Source organism: Hakea prostrata, chromosome 9 (genome assembly GCF_041222555.1).
Source record: "Hakea prostrata isolate BN-2017 chromosome 9, UWA_Hpros_2, whole genome shotgun sequence".
NCBI lineage: Eukaryota > Viridiplantae > Streptophyta > Magnoliopsida > Proteales > Proteaceae > Hakea > Hakea prostrata.
The window spans coordinates 7,389,570-7,406,819 of record NC_142608.1 but is presented as its reverse complement, the minus strand read 5'-3'; the positions used below and the strand labels follow the sequence as shown (position 1 = coordinate 7,406,819).

Here is a 17,250-nt window from a genome sequence, read left to right as displayed (position 1 = left end):
GAGAATGGGGGTGACGTGTCCGAGTGGAAAGGATCTAAATTCGAACTTTGGACCCTTACTAGCAAAGTTTGTTAAGAATATCTTATGAATCAAGCCTGGAGATGTAATACTAACTTGTCTTTCCTAACCTCTATGGATTATACCATGACTGAAGGAGCTGTTATTTCAAAAAGATAAATAATAGCTGGCCAAAAGAAAGATAAATAATACCATATGACTGAGGAGCTGCTTGAAATTCAAACTGTAATATGTCTAATTGAGTCATGTATAAGCTCAATAGTTTGAATTAGCAATATATATTTACCAAAAAAAAAAAAAATCAGCAATACCAACCTCGTTTATGATCAAATCTGCCTGTGTGTGTGTAATCATGGAACGTGTGTGAAACCTTCAGGTTGCTTCTTCGGCACGGTTGATCATTCCTGTGGTTCGGCATTTTCTGCATGAACACGGTGCTCCTTACAAACTTGAACTTTGAATGGCAATTTAAGAAGCTCAATGCCCAACGATTGGATTGAATGTGTTGAGGTTGTGACTTTGGAGCTGTGTAGGCAGCAAAATGAGAAGCAAATCTAGTGCTGCTTGACTTCGAGCAAGTCAGGATTTGGATAATTGAGTGCACGTATGCAAATGTAACCCATTAGTAATTGCTGGTTAGCCTCAAAAATCACAACTTAATGATGGATTCTTCTATGCAAACAAGGAAATGCTATCAAGGTATGAGGAAAAAGAATGATAACCAGTTGCCTGGTTTTCTGTCAGAAGCAAGAGCATTTGGAAAGAGAAACGAAGGCCCTCATCCATGCAAATGGACTGTGCGTAAGTATGTGACTTCCATGTTTAGTTGATGTTACAAACATTGCCATCTACTAGTCTGTTTTACTTTCGTCTCCTCCTTTATTTTTGAGACTCTGGGGAAACAGATGGTGATTTCATCCATTTTCGACTTGAAAGCAAACATGGATCAAACCTGTAACTGCTCACACTTTCATTCCCCTCTGACAGATTCTTAGGTGTTTAAATTATTCTACAAAATGGGGTTTTATTTACTATGAAGCTAAGAGATTTAGCTTCTTCTCAAGTTGTTTGGCCTGCCGAAGTGCATTCAGGGCCTCTGCTTGGTTACCAGCCTTTTTCAAATTAAGTGCCTTCACCTTCTCTGCCTTGATTTTCTCCTCTAGTTGACTTCTCTCTTGACTGGAAGAGCTTTCCCTCCTACTGGAGTTTGGCTTAGCAGTATCTGATTTTGCTGGGACCTGAGAGACAATGTCAGCATCATGCATCCCAACCGCCTTGAGTGCAGATAACAGTTGAGGATCAAGAAAATCCTCAATACCCAAATCATTCCCTGATTCTGCCTCCTTGGTAGATTTCATTGGATCATGACCAGATAATTCTTCCAACTGCAACTCCAGACCCTTGGCCAATTCAGACTCAGCTTCTGCTTCTTGTATCCGACCTTCCCGTCTCAGCTTCAGAGCTTGACGTTTATGAGCAAGGGATTCCTGCTGCAACTTGAAACGATCACGACCTGATATCGCCTTTGGACCTTGATTTGATGTCTTGTGCTCCTCTTGCCTAATAGAATCTTCGGTGACAGTGGAAGCTGAAGGACCAGAAGGGGCTGAAGCCTGGGTATGGTCTTCTTTTAAAATCTTCTCTAGCTGCTTGGCCTGCAACAATTCAGCTCGAGCTTCTGCTAAATTCCCCCCTCTCTTCAAAGAAACTGCCTTCTTCTTGTGAGCCAATATCTCTTGTTGCAGTTGACTTCTCAGTTGAGGATTGGGCTCAAGAGCAGAATTCACTTCATGAGGAGGACTTGGGGGCACAGATTTCCCTATCATCTCCGAACCAACAGCATCCCTCCTTCCGATTTCCTTCTCAGTACTCTTAATGGTTCCTTTGATTTCCAATTCTTTAACAGGTAATTGAGAGACCTCCCATCCATTTCGAGAGAGCAGATCAACTGGGTTTAGCGATTTGCCCGATTGAGGAAATGGGTTCAATTGGTCTGCCACTTCTTCATTAGCGAGGTGAGAAACTTCCATAGTGGGAATCTCATCTAATATTGGCCTAGAAGCTTCCTGTACTTTCTTATATTGGTTTTGTGGTTGCACAGCTAAAGAAACCAGACCATCTTGTTCCTTTGGAGCTTCCATCTCTTCAATTTGGGCCTCCAATACCTTTGCCATCCTCAGGACTTCTTCAGCCTCCTCACCCTCTCCTTGGCGTCTAAGGCTAAGGGCCTTTCTTTTCAACCCTAAGAGCTCCCTCTGCATTTCTGCTTTACTTCTCTTTGGTGCAACAATAGAGACCTCAGAAGAGGCTTGGATTACCGAGGAGCCAGCGCCATCTCCAGAATGATCAACAATTCGCTTTGAAGTTTCCTCTGGCATCCATACTGGCTCAGCATCATCACTCCGTCCTGAATTCTTCGACACTGAAGGAAATGCTGGATCATGCATATCTCCTCTCATGCTGTTTTCATCCTCAGCAAGATCCCTCTGGGGGGGTTTAGTGGTCATGTTTTCTTGCACCAAGTAATTGTTCCTCTGTCTCTCTTGAGAAATCAGAGACCCAGCACTAGCAGGTTGCTTGGTAAGGTCACCAGGCAACTCTTTCTTTGGAACTTCCATCTCTGCCATTTGATCCTCCAAAGCCTTTGCCATTCTTAACACTTCCTCAGCCTCTTCTGCCTCTCCTTGGCGTCTAAGAGCAAGGGCTTTTCTTTTTAAGCCTAGGAGTTCCTTCTGCATTTCAGATTTACTTTTCCTTGGACCCACATATGGGACTCTAACAGGAGCTCCAGTTTCTGATGGGTCAGTGATGTGCTCCGAATGACTAACGATCTCTTTGACAGGTCCTGATGGAAGCCTCACAGGTTCAATATCATCATCCTTCCATCCCAAATTATTTAGCAGGGAAAGTAATGCTGGGTCATGCATATCATGATCCGTCACATCTTCTTCATTGCCGTCTTCCCCAAGATCCAAAGTTGAAGAGACGTCTTGGTGTTTGTATGTTGGTCCAGTGTCCCTGCCACCAGTGTTCGTCTCAGTGGATTGCACTTTCGATGCACTCTCCATCTCTTCAAGTTGGCGTTCAAGGACCTTTCCTTTCTTCAACTCCTCTTCAGCCTCATCTAGTCTTCCTTCCCTTCTCAAAGCAAGGGCCTTCTTTTTCAGACCCAGAAGTTCTTTCTGGATCGCAAATTTACTCTTTTGTGGAAATTTAGGAACTACATTGCGTGAAATCTCAGTTCCCACATCCAACTCCGTTGTCACGAATGGATTTTCACCAGCTAAGGTCACATCCATATCATTTTGAAGCTGGAATTTATCAAGTTCCTTTTCAAGAACTTTTGCCTTCTTGAGCTGTGCCATTGCTTCTGCAACATGACCTTCCCGTTTTAGGTTAAGTGCTTCTCTTTTCAGAGAAAGAACTTCACTTAGTAAAAGCTCCCTGTCCCTAGGAGTAGGCTCTGGTGCTGTACGGGATTCAGAATCTTCTGTCCAACCTAATGATTTCAAGGCTGCAGCCATCTCTAGATCATTCATATCCTCATCTGTCACTTCAAAGTTACCATCAACAGGAATGTCAACAAGGTCATTAAAGCCATAACCAAGACCTTGCTCAATGCTAATTGAGAAATCATCTGGTTTTTCATCATCCATGCTGCGGATCAGAGATGATAACTCATCATCAGAATCATCAGCCTCAGCCAATAACTCCTGTTCCTCAAGTTGCTTTTCTAGGACTTTCGCTTTTTTCAGTTCTTCCTTGGCTTCTGCAAGCTTCCCTTCTCGCTTGAACATAAGGGCTGCTTTCTTATGAGAAAGGACTTGGGACTTATCAATGCTACCAGCTGCCTTACCTGAATTAGGTTTTCGAGGTATTTCACGAAGAAGAGCAGATAGTTCACCTTCTACACTCATCTTTGGTTGATCTTTATCAGCATTCTGTAGATCTGCCTCAGACCATCCCAATTCTCTAAGTTCTGCAGCAAGGTCAACCTTTCCTTCCCTTGCTAATTGAGGAGGAACTTTACTCTTTCTGCCAGACTGATTAGAACTAGGGTCGTCTTTCACCTCCTGGACATCAGTCAGACTACTGGAATATGTGGCCATCTTGCGTTTCTTTCTTAATGCAACTTCTAAAGCTTCAGCTTGCCTCTCAAGATCCTTGCCACGTTTAAAGGCTCTTAAAGCTTCATCAGGTTTTCCTTCCCCTTTAAGAACTCTGTATTTCTTTTTCTCTTCAAGTGCTTGTTGACGCAACTCCTCTGGGTTGGTAGATCCTGTCTCACTCAGAGCATTACCATGTGTATCAGCAGACTGACTCCTTGATAAACCTCCTTCCCCATCCTGAGTGAAAGCTTCACCGTTCATATTTGAACCAGATGCACTACCCATAGAGGTGGCTTTAGTTATTGGTCCTTGTCCTGATAACGAGTTCTTTCCATCACCATCTAGGATCTGATTTAGAATTTCATCCTCATACTTTGGTGTCAGTGTTGGACCACCTGAATAATGAGAGAAGATAACATTAGAAATTGAACCAATTTAATATAAAGATTTTGCATTTCACTTATAAAGTTCATCAATATACCAGAGAGAAATAGTGAAGTGACTTTTTCCTATCAGAATACAAGGAAAATTTTTCTTTTTGAACAGTAAATATAAGGAAGTTTTAACCCCAAACAAAAGAAGGTATTTGGGGACTACTCCCACAAACATCCCCTTTCAGAAGCACAATTGGAGCAGTCTTTTAGCGCAGTAGGTACCATAACTTTTCAAGATAACTTTAATGCTCAATTCTCACAACTAACCTAAAACATAGAACTTAAATTTATATTTTCTTACTGATAAAAAAGCTAAATATTTATCATCTATGAAGTTGATAATAAGCATCATTCGAAAAGGGTTACATAGACTTCCTCTGAGTTTATGGGTAAGTACGTGTCCTTCCCTTGTTACTTTATACATGCATTCTAACCCAACTGACTATTACTGTTAACAGGAAGAAAAAATGCAAATTACTGATTTGACTTTCACAAAAAGATTCTTAATCTAACCCTCTACCTTTTTCTTTTTAAAAAGAATTGGTGGGACCTACCAACACTCCTCCTTCCTCTCCTTCCTCTTCCCACAACATCATCTACCCCAATCCCTCTTCTCTATCTTCTTCTCCTCCTTCCCACAACCTATATCCCCACCTCTACTACTCCCCCAACAAATCAATAAGTTTCTCCACAAGTACCAGAAACTTGCCAACCACAAAATGATATACCCAGGCAGAGATTCAATCTGCCGTTAAGAGCTTTCAGGAAGAGAACATTCTTGAGGAGCGCTTACTGAAAAGGTCGTATTCAGTGCACAATACTCACGCAGTCAGATGTATGCAGCTTTACCCCAAGTTGTTTTCTGAATTTGAACTCATGAACAAGCATTCAGCAAGAAAGCACTAGACGAATACAACAAGGACAACCTTCAACTTACAGATGCTATTGTTTAACTTTAGGAGAATATTCATAGCTTGAACAATGAATCAGTGATAGGATTTCTATGAACAATGCACTTTACTCTTCTCTGCTAGTCTGCTTTTCTTTTTTAACTGTTTACTCTAGTCTCCTGCTTCTTCAATCTTCACCCCCCCCCAAAAAAAAAAAGAGAAGAAGAAGAAAGAAGAAAACCCAACCAAAAATTAATAAAAAATAACATGGGTTTCAAATGGTCGTGAGATTTCAGCAGGGCCGATCTTATGTTTAGACTTTCTTTGAGGTGATTGTCCTCTCTGAGATTAAATATAGTTCATTACAGGACACATTTCTCTAGTCAACTCTGGAGTTCACAAGACATGTCTTATAAATAACAGCGTTATCATCTGCTGGTAATACAGGATCCACATTAGTTGTGTCTGACCCTGTCAGGCAATGAAGGATACAGGTGCAATTGTGTTCATCAATGGAGGTATTATGTGGACATGGTATGAAGAGTAACTTGGTGAGGAATTAAAATTCTGCATTTCCACTACTCCATGACCATGAGATCCATATCCATGAGACCCAAAAATAGACTCCTACACTAAAAAGTAAAGGTCTAACCAAATCCTTACCTATTAGGTAACTTAGATTGACTATGAAACTGAAATAGAGTCAAAACGAAGTTCAAATCCACTCCACTAAACACTTTAAAGGGATTTAAGTAAAAAACAATCTTTCCTCCCCAAGCCCAAAAAAAGAAATTCCTAAAAATAACTTAAATTGAACCATTGTTTCAAACCAGCAAAACTAGTTCAATTAAAAACACCAAAAAATAAACTATGGGAAATGAAACAAGTAATTCCATGCAACCTAGTTACCCATACTTTCTTTGATCCCATAAAAGTGGCCTTTTACATAGTAAACCCATGTGATCCTAGTTGAGTGCATAAGCCGAGGAGAAAGCAGTTAACTCTTCCCACAGCCAGAAGAAGCAGCTCCCTTGACCAATTGCTTTAAGTCATCTAATGATTGAAAGCAGACTTGCTTCACAGAGGCTACACAAGCTTTGGTGTGGTACACTGAAGACTAAGACAATATCGATGAGAATCAGTACACAGAACTCTATCATTTCATGAAGGCACAATGCCCAAAATGTATATACAGCCCGAAACAAGAAGAAGGAAAAGAAAAAACCTGTCTCGTGATGAATCTATGTCAATGGCCACTCAACCAGCAAGGCAAGCAACCCAACCAGCATTAAACCCAGCTTTTGGTCCATTATCATAGGCCAGAATAGGAAAATTACTCAAATAAGTCCTTGCCTGGAGGGCATTAACAGCTTCTATTTTCTTTCTTTAGATTTTCTCCAGTAATAGTTTCTATTTTAGTGACGACTTTATCTTTTTGAGTACTTCAAATCAAGGTACGAAATGTCGGACTATGTCGCCGTGTCAGTGGTCAGCAACACCGCCGACATGTCGGCGAAACCGACACGGCAACATTCGCCGACATGTCGGCGACTTTTGGCAGGGTGTCGATGAAAATTCAACCCCTAGTTTCGGAGGGTATTTAGGGTCGTTTTGGCTTGAATTTTGTTGTGTAGCCTAATTTGAGGCCAATAAACACACTAGGAACATTATTTTGGCCTGAAACATCATTTAATCTAAAGTTTTTGATTGGCACATGTCCGGCTATATGCGAGCAAAACTGAAAGTTTGGAAAACTCATATAAACTAATGTAAACATGCAAAGAGAACACAAATACACAACTAATGAAGAGAAGTATTAAAGTCTACAATTCATTATACAATTATATTGAGTATGGCTCATGCTTCACATTCTGTTGCCGATGGACACGGGGTGCGGGCGGGGGTCCGAGGAGGCCTCCCAATGGGGGTGTGGGGGCAGCACCCCCGGAGCTTGTAGAGGTCCTACGTCACTTTGGCAAAAATCGAATGAAATTTTTTTAAATATGGTGAATTTGGCAATATATCACGGGAAAAAAAATCGACTTTTCGCAATATATCCGCCGATTTCTCGACGACATAATGCAAATGTCGTATCGCTGGGGGAGTCGTGTCGCCCCCCAGTGATAGTGTCAGCGATCTATCGCCGACACTTTGTACCATGCTTCAAATTGAGATAGATTCTATTTTCTGTTAAATTTCCAATTTGAGGATTACTATGTTGTAAAGAGATCTCCTTCTCTAAGCAAGGAGGGATCCAGTCTTCTGTTTTGCTTCAATTTTTATTAATAAAAGAGGGACTTGTATCCCAACCTGGAAATTTCCATGTTTCGGTGTGATGCCACAATACGGATTCTAACATCTTAGCCAGACAAATCTCAAAGCCCCAGTGGCCCAGTCTATTGCTTGGGCTCAAAAAAAGTACCAACAAACAATAAGATATAATATGGAACAACGATTCTTTTTTCTAAAAAAAGACAGTCATAGATATATATTCATTATTGGTGATAGATGTCTAAAAAACGCCAATTAGAGATAACCTACCATTAAAGGATTTAAGCAAACTCTTGATCATGTTACTCCCTATTTTAAACTTCAAAATTGAAGTCATTTACGTGTTTCAGCTATTATGGAAGAAATCTGGGAAGAGTAAGAGAACAAGTTTGTAAACTCCTCATACTCAATGAAGAATAAAGGTAGCTCATATTTGATAATCTGCCTGGTGACTTTCATCTCCTTCATGTTCTCCCTAGTCTACATCACAATGTGTGCTCAAAGCAAGTAGGATGTAATAGATCAAAAAAAATTATAATATGTACAAGTAAGAATTAAAAAAAAAATTAAAAATTACCAAATATGAGCTAGGTTTCAAAAAAATAATTAAAATTTAAAACACACTTGAACAGAGATTCTAGGTTTCAACATGCACAACATCACCTTTCTAAGCATAAAGTTATTTAAACAAACCTCTTCTAGTTTTATTCTTATATCCATGTCGCAACTCAAATCGTGCAGCCTCCTCAAGATTTTTACAAGGATCACATATCCGTACTGGTGAGTCACCTTGGCCACGTAAAACCATTCTCTGCTGTGTACAGCTGTTGCAGAACAGACCCCCACATCTGCGGCAATGGTGCTGAAAATTCCAATATTAATATCCAGATTAGAAAAGTAAAATTCAAATGCCAAACCAAATCTTCTCTTAAATACTGGGTGAAAGGCTAAACCAGTGAGACAATCTTGATCACATTTGACAGTAAAGCATCTACAAATCCAAATGAAATACTGTCAGGAACAGTGTATCAGATACTTCTAGATGACTAAGACACTGATACTCTCAACATCTACACATTTTTACAGCCTCCAAATCAACTACAGGAGTTGCAGTTTATCTTTAACCTAATTCCTTCATAGTTAAAGTATTACCCACTTTTGAACCAGAAGAACCAAGTAACTAAGGAAGAGAAATAAGATAGTGTTGATGCAAGTTAGCGTAAACACATGCATAACAAATGGTTTAGATCTGAGTTAAAGCACAACCTTATTGTACTAAAGTTATGAAACTCCGTTAGAAAGTATAGACTCTAACACTTAATGGGTAAACTCCCAGCCAACAAGTTTCATCACACAGAAGTTCAAGCTACAACAATACCTGAGCTATAAGGAGTTGTCATCTACCCTATAAGGAGCAACTCAATAAAAGGTGAATTCCTCAATGAGCAATCTGAAAGAGAACAAATTTTGGGAATGTCTAATGTTTTTATATACAATAAATCTAGGACGCCCTGGATATCACTGAAGTCACTGGTGTTGGTGCACACCATTACGCCAAATTATATTAAAGATTTCCAACATAAAAAGGGTAACATGAAGAAAAATCTAATCCACGGATCAAAAGTCTACACTGCGTAGGAAATTGTCTTCGAAACTATTACTTGATTTCAATACGATTGAGAGAAACTCGGTTACCTAAACAGAACCAGTTCTCTAAACAAAACGAAGGAAAAGAAACAACTTTATTTGCAAAAAGGGTTTCATCGAAAACCAATCCCAAGTCAATTGCCTGAATCGTGAGATCAACGAGGAAAAAAGGACAAACCTTCCGATTAATGAAAGTAAACTGGGAAGAACATCCTTGACAATGAGATGCATCGACCACCCAATTAGTTCCTCGCATAGAAGGCTTCGGCGGTAATCCGATCTTCTCCAACATCTTCGTCGGCAGAGGATAATTACATCCAGGAAAACGACGGTGATGAAGAAAAACTGAAACCCGAAGTTCGTAGATTGAGTAAACGAAAATCACTGCGAACGATTCTCTTCTTCGTGTAGTCGTACCTTGTGTTCCCCTTTCTCTTCTGTGACCTCTGTGTTAGCCATTTCATTTTAACCTTCATCAATATATGTACTTATCAAAAAAATAAAAAATAAAATGGATAATTACTTTTACCTCCTATAGTTTAGCCAAATTACAACCATATCACATATTTTTAAATTATATTTATATCCCTTAATTTGGGATCAATTATGTATATATTATCTCAATTACAAACGTCCCCATGTAGTTAAACGGTTGGAAACTTGGAATTAAGTGATGATTTCGTACCGGTTTTACCCTTGTTCTTCACGCATGTTCTTTCTTTTGTTTTTCTCCCATTGCTATAAAACAAACCGTTGGCTAGAGAAGAATTGATTGTGAGGCAAGCAACACACTAGGTAGGAATTTTATCACAAAATAGACCATCCGCTTTCTCCCAAGATGAATGACACATGTCCATCAATCACATCTATAGGTTTAGATTAAATTAAAATAAATAAATTTATATTTTCTAAATCTTACATCAACCTTTGGATGTGACTGATAGACACATGTCCTTTCATAGGAAAATGGATGATTCATTTATTTTCCAGAAATAGACCTGATAAAAATCCACACTAGGTATCGACCATGGAACCAAAGCTCTCTAGTTCACGCATGCAGTGGTTTACGTGAATGACATAGCTAAATTGGCGGGTTAATTTATGGGCTATCTTCTTGATTCATCCTGTTAAAGCCCATGACCCCATTGTTGTTGCCACTGCTATTCTTCTTTGGAGAGGTTAACGGAGGTGGGTTCTATCTTTCTCTTGAAGGTCCTTTATTGATGAGTAATGAGTTTTTTTTCTGTTGTTTTCACACACTGGAAGAAAAGGTTGACGATAAAGGAGGAAAAAAGGCTTGAGTTTGTTTGGATAGAGAAGAAAAGGAGAGAAAATGTTTGAAGAACAAGGGTTATATAGTATTATGAATATTTGTTTAGTGATGACATCATCATTTAACTCCAAGGGTTGATTGCAAAGTTGAAGGGTGTCTATGTCCTACTCCACAAAATTTACAATAATGAATCTAAAAAGCTGAGCTTGAGGGACATTTCATGTAAGGGTGTAAATGGATAACGGAAATATGCTCCCGAATTCGCATTGGCATCCGTGTAGTGGTGTTTGAATCCATCAGATTACTAATAGAATAGAGATATGGCATACCTTTTTCTTACCGATTATTATCCATCCGATTAAATTATCTGATTAAGTTATTTGTTTGGATTTATTTTTCTTATTTTAATAATTTTATACTTTAGGTATGTTCCTATTTTTTTAAATTTTCTACTAAATCAACTATCAAAGTTGTTAAATTCTTAAATTTCAAACCTAGCCTCACAAATTAAATGGTAAAGATGTCAACAGATAGTCGAAAACTTGTATTCAGACCCATTTAGAATAATCTACTTAAGAAAATAATTATCTGATTATCATCCGAATCCAACTGAATCAGTCCAAAAACCGATAAGATATTATCCGGATCTATTTGAATATAAAATGCGTATATTAGATCTATTTACACCCCTAAATCCATGGACCCTGTTCAAATCATTGAAAACAAAGTATCCGAATATGTTTGGATATAAAATGCATATATGGTATTACCACTATTAGATCTATTTACACCCTTAATTCCATGGACCCTGTTTAAATCATTGAAAACAAAGTTACTACTATATTTGACCTCCAATTCATAAATTCCGAGAATATTTTGAGGGCGAGGATCCTGTGTAGAAACCATAAATATAGAGGTAGAAGCTCCGAGAGGAGATGATGTCAATGATTCTTTCATCGACGATTCGTAAACACTAGTGAAGAGTAGATGAAAGTGAAGAAATCCCAAGAAAATATGATCTAGTCTGAGATAGTACTATAATTTGTGCTTACCATAAAATGACATAATTAAGGGTTGTTCAGTATCAAGAGCATTTGGATATCAAGTGGGTTATTAGTGCTCCAGTTGCAAAATTGGTCAACCATGCATGTTTATTAGCCCTCAGTGTTGTACCCACATTTCAGAATTGATTGTAAGCTTTTTATATTAAATGTCTTAGTGTGAGCCAAAATGTTAAAATGTTTACCTTTAATTGAAGGTGACAAGGGACTTATGTTAGATGGCTATACATACATGGCATGGAAATTTTTTTCCTTTTTAATACATGACAAGAAAAATCACATTCATTTCAGAAGATACAAGGGGAGGCAGATGCGGAATGTCTATTTATTTTTGTAGAAGATTTTTTAGAATGTTATTTTTTTTTACCCAATATGTCAAGTTGTTGTTGGTGGTGGTTTGTTTAAAAGACTGAATCCACTCCCAGAATCAGGGTAACCAAATAGTTTTTCAGACAGATTCACTTTCAAAATCAGGGTTACCAAATTGTTTTTCAGACAGATTTACTTTCAGAATCAGGTTACCAAGCAGTTTTTTAGACAGATTCACTTTCAGAATCAGGGTAACCAAATGGTTTTTCAGACAGATTCAGTTGTCAGAATCAGGAGAACCAAACAGTTTTTTTTATAACAAATATGATTCTACAGAACCTAATTCTACAGAATCATGATTCTATAAAAACATGACTCTGAATCGGATTCCATAGAATCACGGAACCAAACGCGGCCTTAGGGATTCAGAAACCAAATGGACTATGCAGAAGGTAGGGATCGAAGCTAGACCGTGGTGAACATGTGGATTCTGACATGGGAAAGCATGGGCGACGACATTATTGTTGATCTTAATTACTTTGTCTTTGTGTCTCCCTCCATTAATGACCGTTCATTGTTCCCAAGTAAATAAATCTCTTTTGCTTTTTCTTAGTAGTAGTCTGTAATCTGTATTGCTTTTACTAAAAGGATCTCTTTAGTCTCTGATGATGTTCTATTTTACTGGCACTCTTTATTGCAGACGATGAAAGAAAAGAACTAGTAGTAGTCCATGAAAAAAGTAGTTTTCTGAAGATCCCTAATGATTGATTTAACAATAATACCACGTCACAGGAACCAACTGTGGATATGGATTGGATCTCTGGTTTTTACTGATTCAGTTCCAATTTACTATGGTTATCATGTGCTGTCTTCGTTGGATACTCTGAAGTCTGAATCACTTGGTACCAATTGAGGTCAGAGTCTGTGAAAAGAGCTCTGTAAGCGCTGTATTGACTATGATAATGAGTTCGAGTCATTGCTGTCTTTATTGGATGCTTTGAATCACTTTACATTAATTTACCTCAGGATTCCAAGAAAGTTTTTTGTAAGCATCTGAATTGATCTGGGTCTGATAATTAATGATTCCGATTGCAGAAATCCCTGTGTTCTGTTAAAAACATTGGTAGGAATAGAATCGATCAAGAAGATAGACGAGTTGAAATCCTGGAATGGAACAGAAATGGACCCAAAGGACGATTCACTGATGTGACCCTCAACCTACAGATGGATCCATGGATGTAACAGAAAAGCCTTCTCAGTCCTTTGCAATTGTTTGTCTGATTTCTACCTTCCACCACATTTTAATGATGTTAAACTTCTTCTATGGTTGGTTCAATAAGTTCATAATTATCTTCAGAACAAAACATTAGCTTTTAATCACTTCTAACACATTCTTTTAGGACAAAAAGTCCCCACTAGAAGAAGCTTTTAAAGAGAAAGCTGGATGGTTTTAAGCCCATCCAGCCTTTTTCATGAAAGAATTACAGCTTTTGATTTGCTCCAGATGATTTTGCTTTTATCACAGTGAATTAAGACAGATCAGTCCACTACCAGTATGACTTGAGAAAGGGACTGCACATATACACAAAGCAATGCTGTGTAAAAAGAACCAAAGTGATATGAAAAGAAACAAACACAACATAAACTCTGTCCATCTGAATTGCAACATCTCATTTCCTGTTAAAGAAGCTGCTCTCAATCATCTTTGCTTTTACAAAAGGTGAAAAAAGAAAACCACATTTATGCTGTACAACTAATAATTTGGAAATGCCCCCAAGAAATAATATCATGAGCACATCCTGGGTAAGGATATGGTGTTTCCTGGGCTTGAAATTCTTGAGTTCATCAATTTTGCCATCTGGGCTTGCAATTTCCCAAAAACATTATGCAATTTCGTCAACCTGCGTTGCATCTCTTGTAAATATGCCCTAAGTTTTTCATTCTCCATTGAAATATCAAGCCTCTTTGCATAAAGCACAACTTGCTCACCATGTTGGTCTTCCTTCCTCTTAATTCCTTCCTCTGTGTGACCACAAGGTGATTCAACAATATATTCGAAAATGTGAGTGTGTCCAAGCAAGCTTTTGAGCTTTTGATGTTGCAATAGGAGACCTTGGACTGCTGTTCTTGATGGGAATTTTGAGTTTGTAGTAAGATGCTTGGAAGATTCTAATGAGAGCTTCTCATAATTCAGTGCACAACAGATCCTCACCTTTTCTTCTTTGGATAATTTAGGATGAACCTGAAAAATCCTGAATCAGCCCAAAATTCTGAAATAAAACTTCAAAACTAATCAACAACTGGGAAATTGGTTGAACCCAGTATAGTTGTTGTTCATTTGGGTGATTTTGGATGTTTCAATTAAAGATTCATGGATTCCTCATGTTAATTTGAAGAACATTAAAAAATTTACAATGGAAAGTACACAATTTGGGATGTTTTGTGGATGTCAAATGCCATACCTCTAGGTACATATCCAAAGCTTGGTAGATTCCATCATAGGAGTCTCGTGAAAAATCAGGCAGGGCTGTTAGTAATGCGATAAATTTTGTAGGTTTAACACAAGAATCAGGGGCCACTTCTGCAATATACAAATCCATCAAGCTTGCTACTTTTGACAATTGAGATGATGACCAGAAGTCTCCTTTGCTGAGAAATGACTTCAAGAATCTCAGTACCAGATCCATGTCATAAAGATAATCCGAACCAGGTGGTGATGGGATAAGAAGGTTATCAATGGTAGCTCGATGCAATTGTGAGCCAATCATCTTCTCTAATCGATTCCAACAATTTTTGCTCACATTCAATCTTAAAGCTATTCGAAGAATCTCAAATAAGCTCTTGCATGAAACAGAGCAATGGTCCAGCAAGAACAACAGTTCAACTACAATCTCTGTAATTTTGCACTTCTCAGTGGAGGAGGCATTGGAATATCTTGACTTATGGTAATAGAAGAGAAACTTACTGAGAATTATATTATCAAATTTCTGGTCAACCATGGCCCTCAGAACCTTTTCAATCAGAATCTGGTTCAAAATTGTGAGGTCTTCGAACCACCAATTTGCCTGTGAGCAGCTATTTCTTAAATTTTCAGTGCTTCCAGTATCAAAGGAAACACAGTAACCAGAGCTCTTTGGAGAAGCAGATGAACTCGTATCAATGGCAGAAGCAGTCACCCTTGCTACGAGGGAATCCAAGCATTTCTGAAGCAACCCAGAAGAAATAACTGCTGGTACAAAATCTTGACATTGTTTCAAAGCTACCAGAAGTTCAGACCAAGCCCAGTAGTTGATCCCTTCTAGGAACTCTTCGGTTAATTCAACCAAATTGTTAGCTGCAGAGATGTGTTTGGTCATTTCCATGAAAAGTGCTACACAATGTAGAAGAGCTATGTTATAGTGGGTTATCTCAGTTTGACCATTATTGTAGCAGAACCTTGATACGAGTTCAAAACCCTCTGCCCCACCCGGCAAGTCATGGAATATCACTTTTATGTTCTTCACTGCCATGGATTTACCCAATAATTTTTGTAATTTACCTGAAAATGATAGAAGAATTCTCTGCAACATCACATAAAGTAACACTATTAGATGACAAATGTATAAAATTTTATAAAAGGTACTCTGGCAAGTGAAAGAAATTTGACAAACTCATGAAGCTAATTACAGTCCAAGTAATTGTAGCAGAGGAATATTGGAAAGTGTCTGTCAATCATCCAGACACAAAAATGAGCTAATAAGCAGTAATTAATATGCGAAAGGTACCCGAGAGAAGGGAGTTATGAACATTTAATCCCCATTAAAGCAGCAACTAACGGTACCAAAACAAAAAAGCAGCAGCTAACCAACCCAGCAGGTTCTTCTGGCAGGTGTGGATAGAAGAACAAGCGACCAAAATACAGGAATTTGGAGGAAGAAAATGAAAAAATTACAAACAATGGCGAGGTAACAAGTGAACCTATACTAAGTTCTTCAGCATTTCATCAAAACTAAAGAAAAGAGAGAAGTTGAAGGATCCCATGACCACAGGTTGAAGATGATCAAGCAGGTTAACCAAAAGATCAAAACCCAGAGAAATTCTACCTGGCAGACAAAATAAACAGAAAGAAGAGTAGAGTGAATTACCTTGTCCACCATGAAAATCTCTTGGCCATTGACATCCACTACAAGGTAGTCACAGCACACTTGCATCCTTTCGAGTCAATAAAGAAAAATGAACCACCTGAGATCACAAGGTCAACACTTTCACAACCCACTACATGAATTGCTGTTATGCTCAATTGAAAATTTTTAATTCTTTAGTTCATCTTCAACTCAGTAGAGGGAGCAAGGAAGAGAGGTTTGGAGGGAAAGGTGGGGTAGATGAAATACAGAAAGTAGCCCATGAAGTCATTGTTAATAGTATTAGGTAGAGAGACAACAGGAGGTTTTTATCATGTTGCCTAGTCAGCGAAAGAGCAGTGAGAGAAAGAGGGAGAGAGAGAGAGAGAGAAGAATGGTTCGCTAGGGAGAGCAGAGACAATATACAGCAATACACAGCAAGTTTTGCAAAGAGAAGCTTTACCAAGAATGGAAAAAAAGTCAAGCACAGAGAGGGAAACAGTTGTACCATGAAAAGCCAACCCCTCCCTAATATTCCAACAGAGATTCCTTTCCCTTGGTTCACTTGTGGAGTAAGGGTGTCAGTGGACCAGGTTGGATCGGGTCAGTCTAAACCCAACCCTACCCAGGGGACTACCAAACCCTGTCATGGTTTGAGAACCCTAAAATCCAAACCTTACTCTTTCAGGGTTCTTCTAAGTCCGACCCACCCCTACCCGAAACTGCTAGGGCGACTGGGCGAGTTAGTTTGTAATCCAAACCTGCATTTCGGGTAAAAGGTCGAGCTAGACGGGGGACGGGTTTTCGGGCGGGTTTGAACTGGTTCAGGCCAACAAAGTTTTATTGACCCTGAGATGTGGTATGGAGTAACCTTATGGTGTGATTAATGGAGATCCATTTAGTGCATGAGCTTGGGCTGAACAGGGTTGGGTTCGGCTTAGCCTGTCAAAAATGTTGGTCCAAACCTAAATTCTCTAGTTGGGCTCAAGCCCAACCTGACCTTAATTTGAGATTAGAAAAATTCAATACTGATCAGACTTATCTAATTGGCCCTAATCATTGTTTGGGTTTTTAATATTTTTCTTGTTGGGTTGGAGGGTGGGGAGAAAGAGAAGAGAAGTGATTGGACAAGCTCTCT

At 38.7% G+C, this 17,250-nt stretch overlaps 2 protein-coding genes across 2 annotated transcripts; both read right to left on the bottom strand.

The window, feature by feature from the left end:
• Nucleotides 1-174: 174 nt before the first annotated feature.
• On the bottom strand, nucleotides 175-9,814 carry LOC149004406 (phosphoinositide binding protein). The gene is made up of 3 exons (XM_089167897.1): nucleotides 9,548-9,814; nucleotides 8,416-8,584; nucleotides 175-4,522 (listed from the first exon to the last, which is right to left on the bottom strand). Exons 1-3 carry the CDS (start codon nucleotides 9,659-9,661, stop codon nucleotides 1,050-1,052), a joined length of 3,756 nt encoding a protein of 1,251 aa, XP_089024023.1. The 5' UTR covers nucleotides 9,662-9,814; the 3' UTR covers nucleotides 175-1,049.
• A 3,871-nt stretch (nucleotides 9,815-13,685) lies between these two features.
• On the bottom strand, nucleotides 13,686-16,202 carry LOC149004405 (BTB/POZ domain-containing protein At3g22104-like). The gene is made up of 3 exons (XM_089169543.1): nucleotides 16,137-16,202; nucleotides 14,475-15,572; nucleotides 13,686-14,254 (listed from the first exon to the last, which is right to left on the bottom strand). The coding sequence occupies exons 1-3, from the start codon at nucleotides 16,200-16,202 to the stop codon at nucleotides 13,799-13,801; spliced, it is 1,620 nt and encodes a 539-aa protein (XP_089025669.1). The 3' UTR covers nucleotides 13,686-13,798.
• Between the last annotated feature and the right edge of the window lie 1,048 nt (nucleotides 16,203-17,250).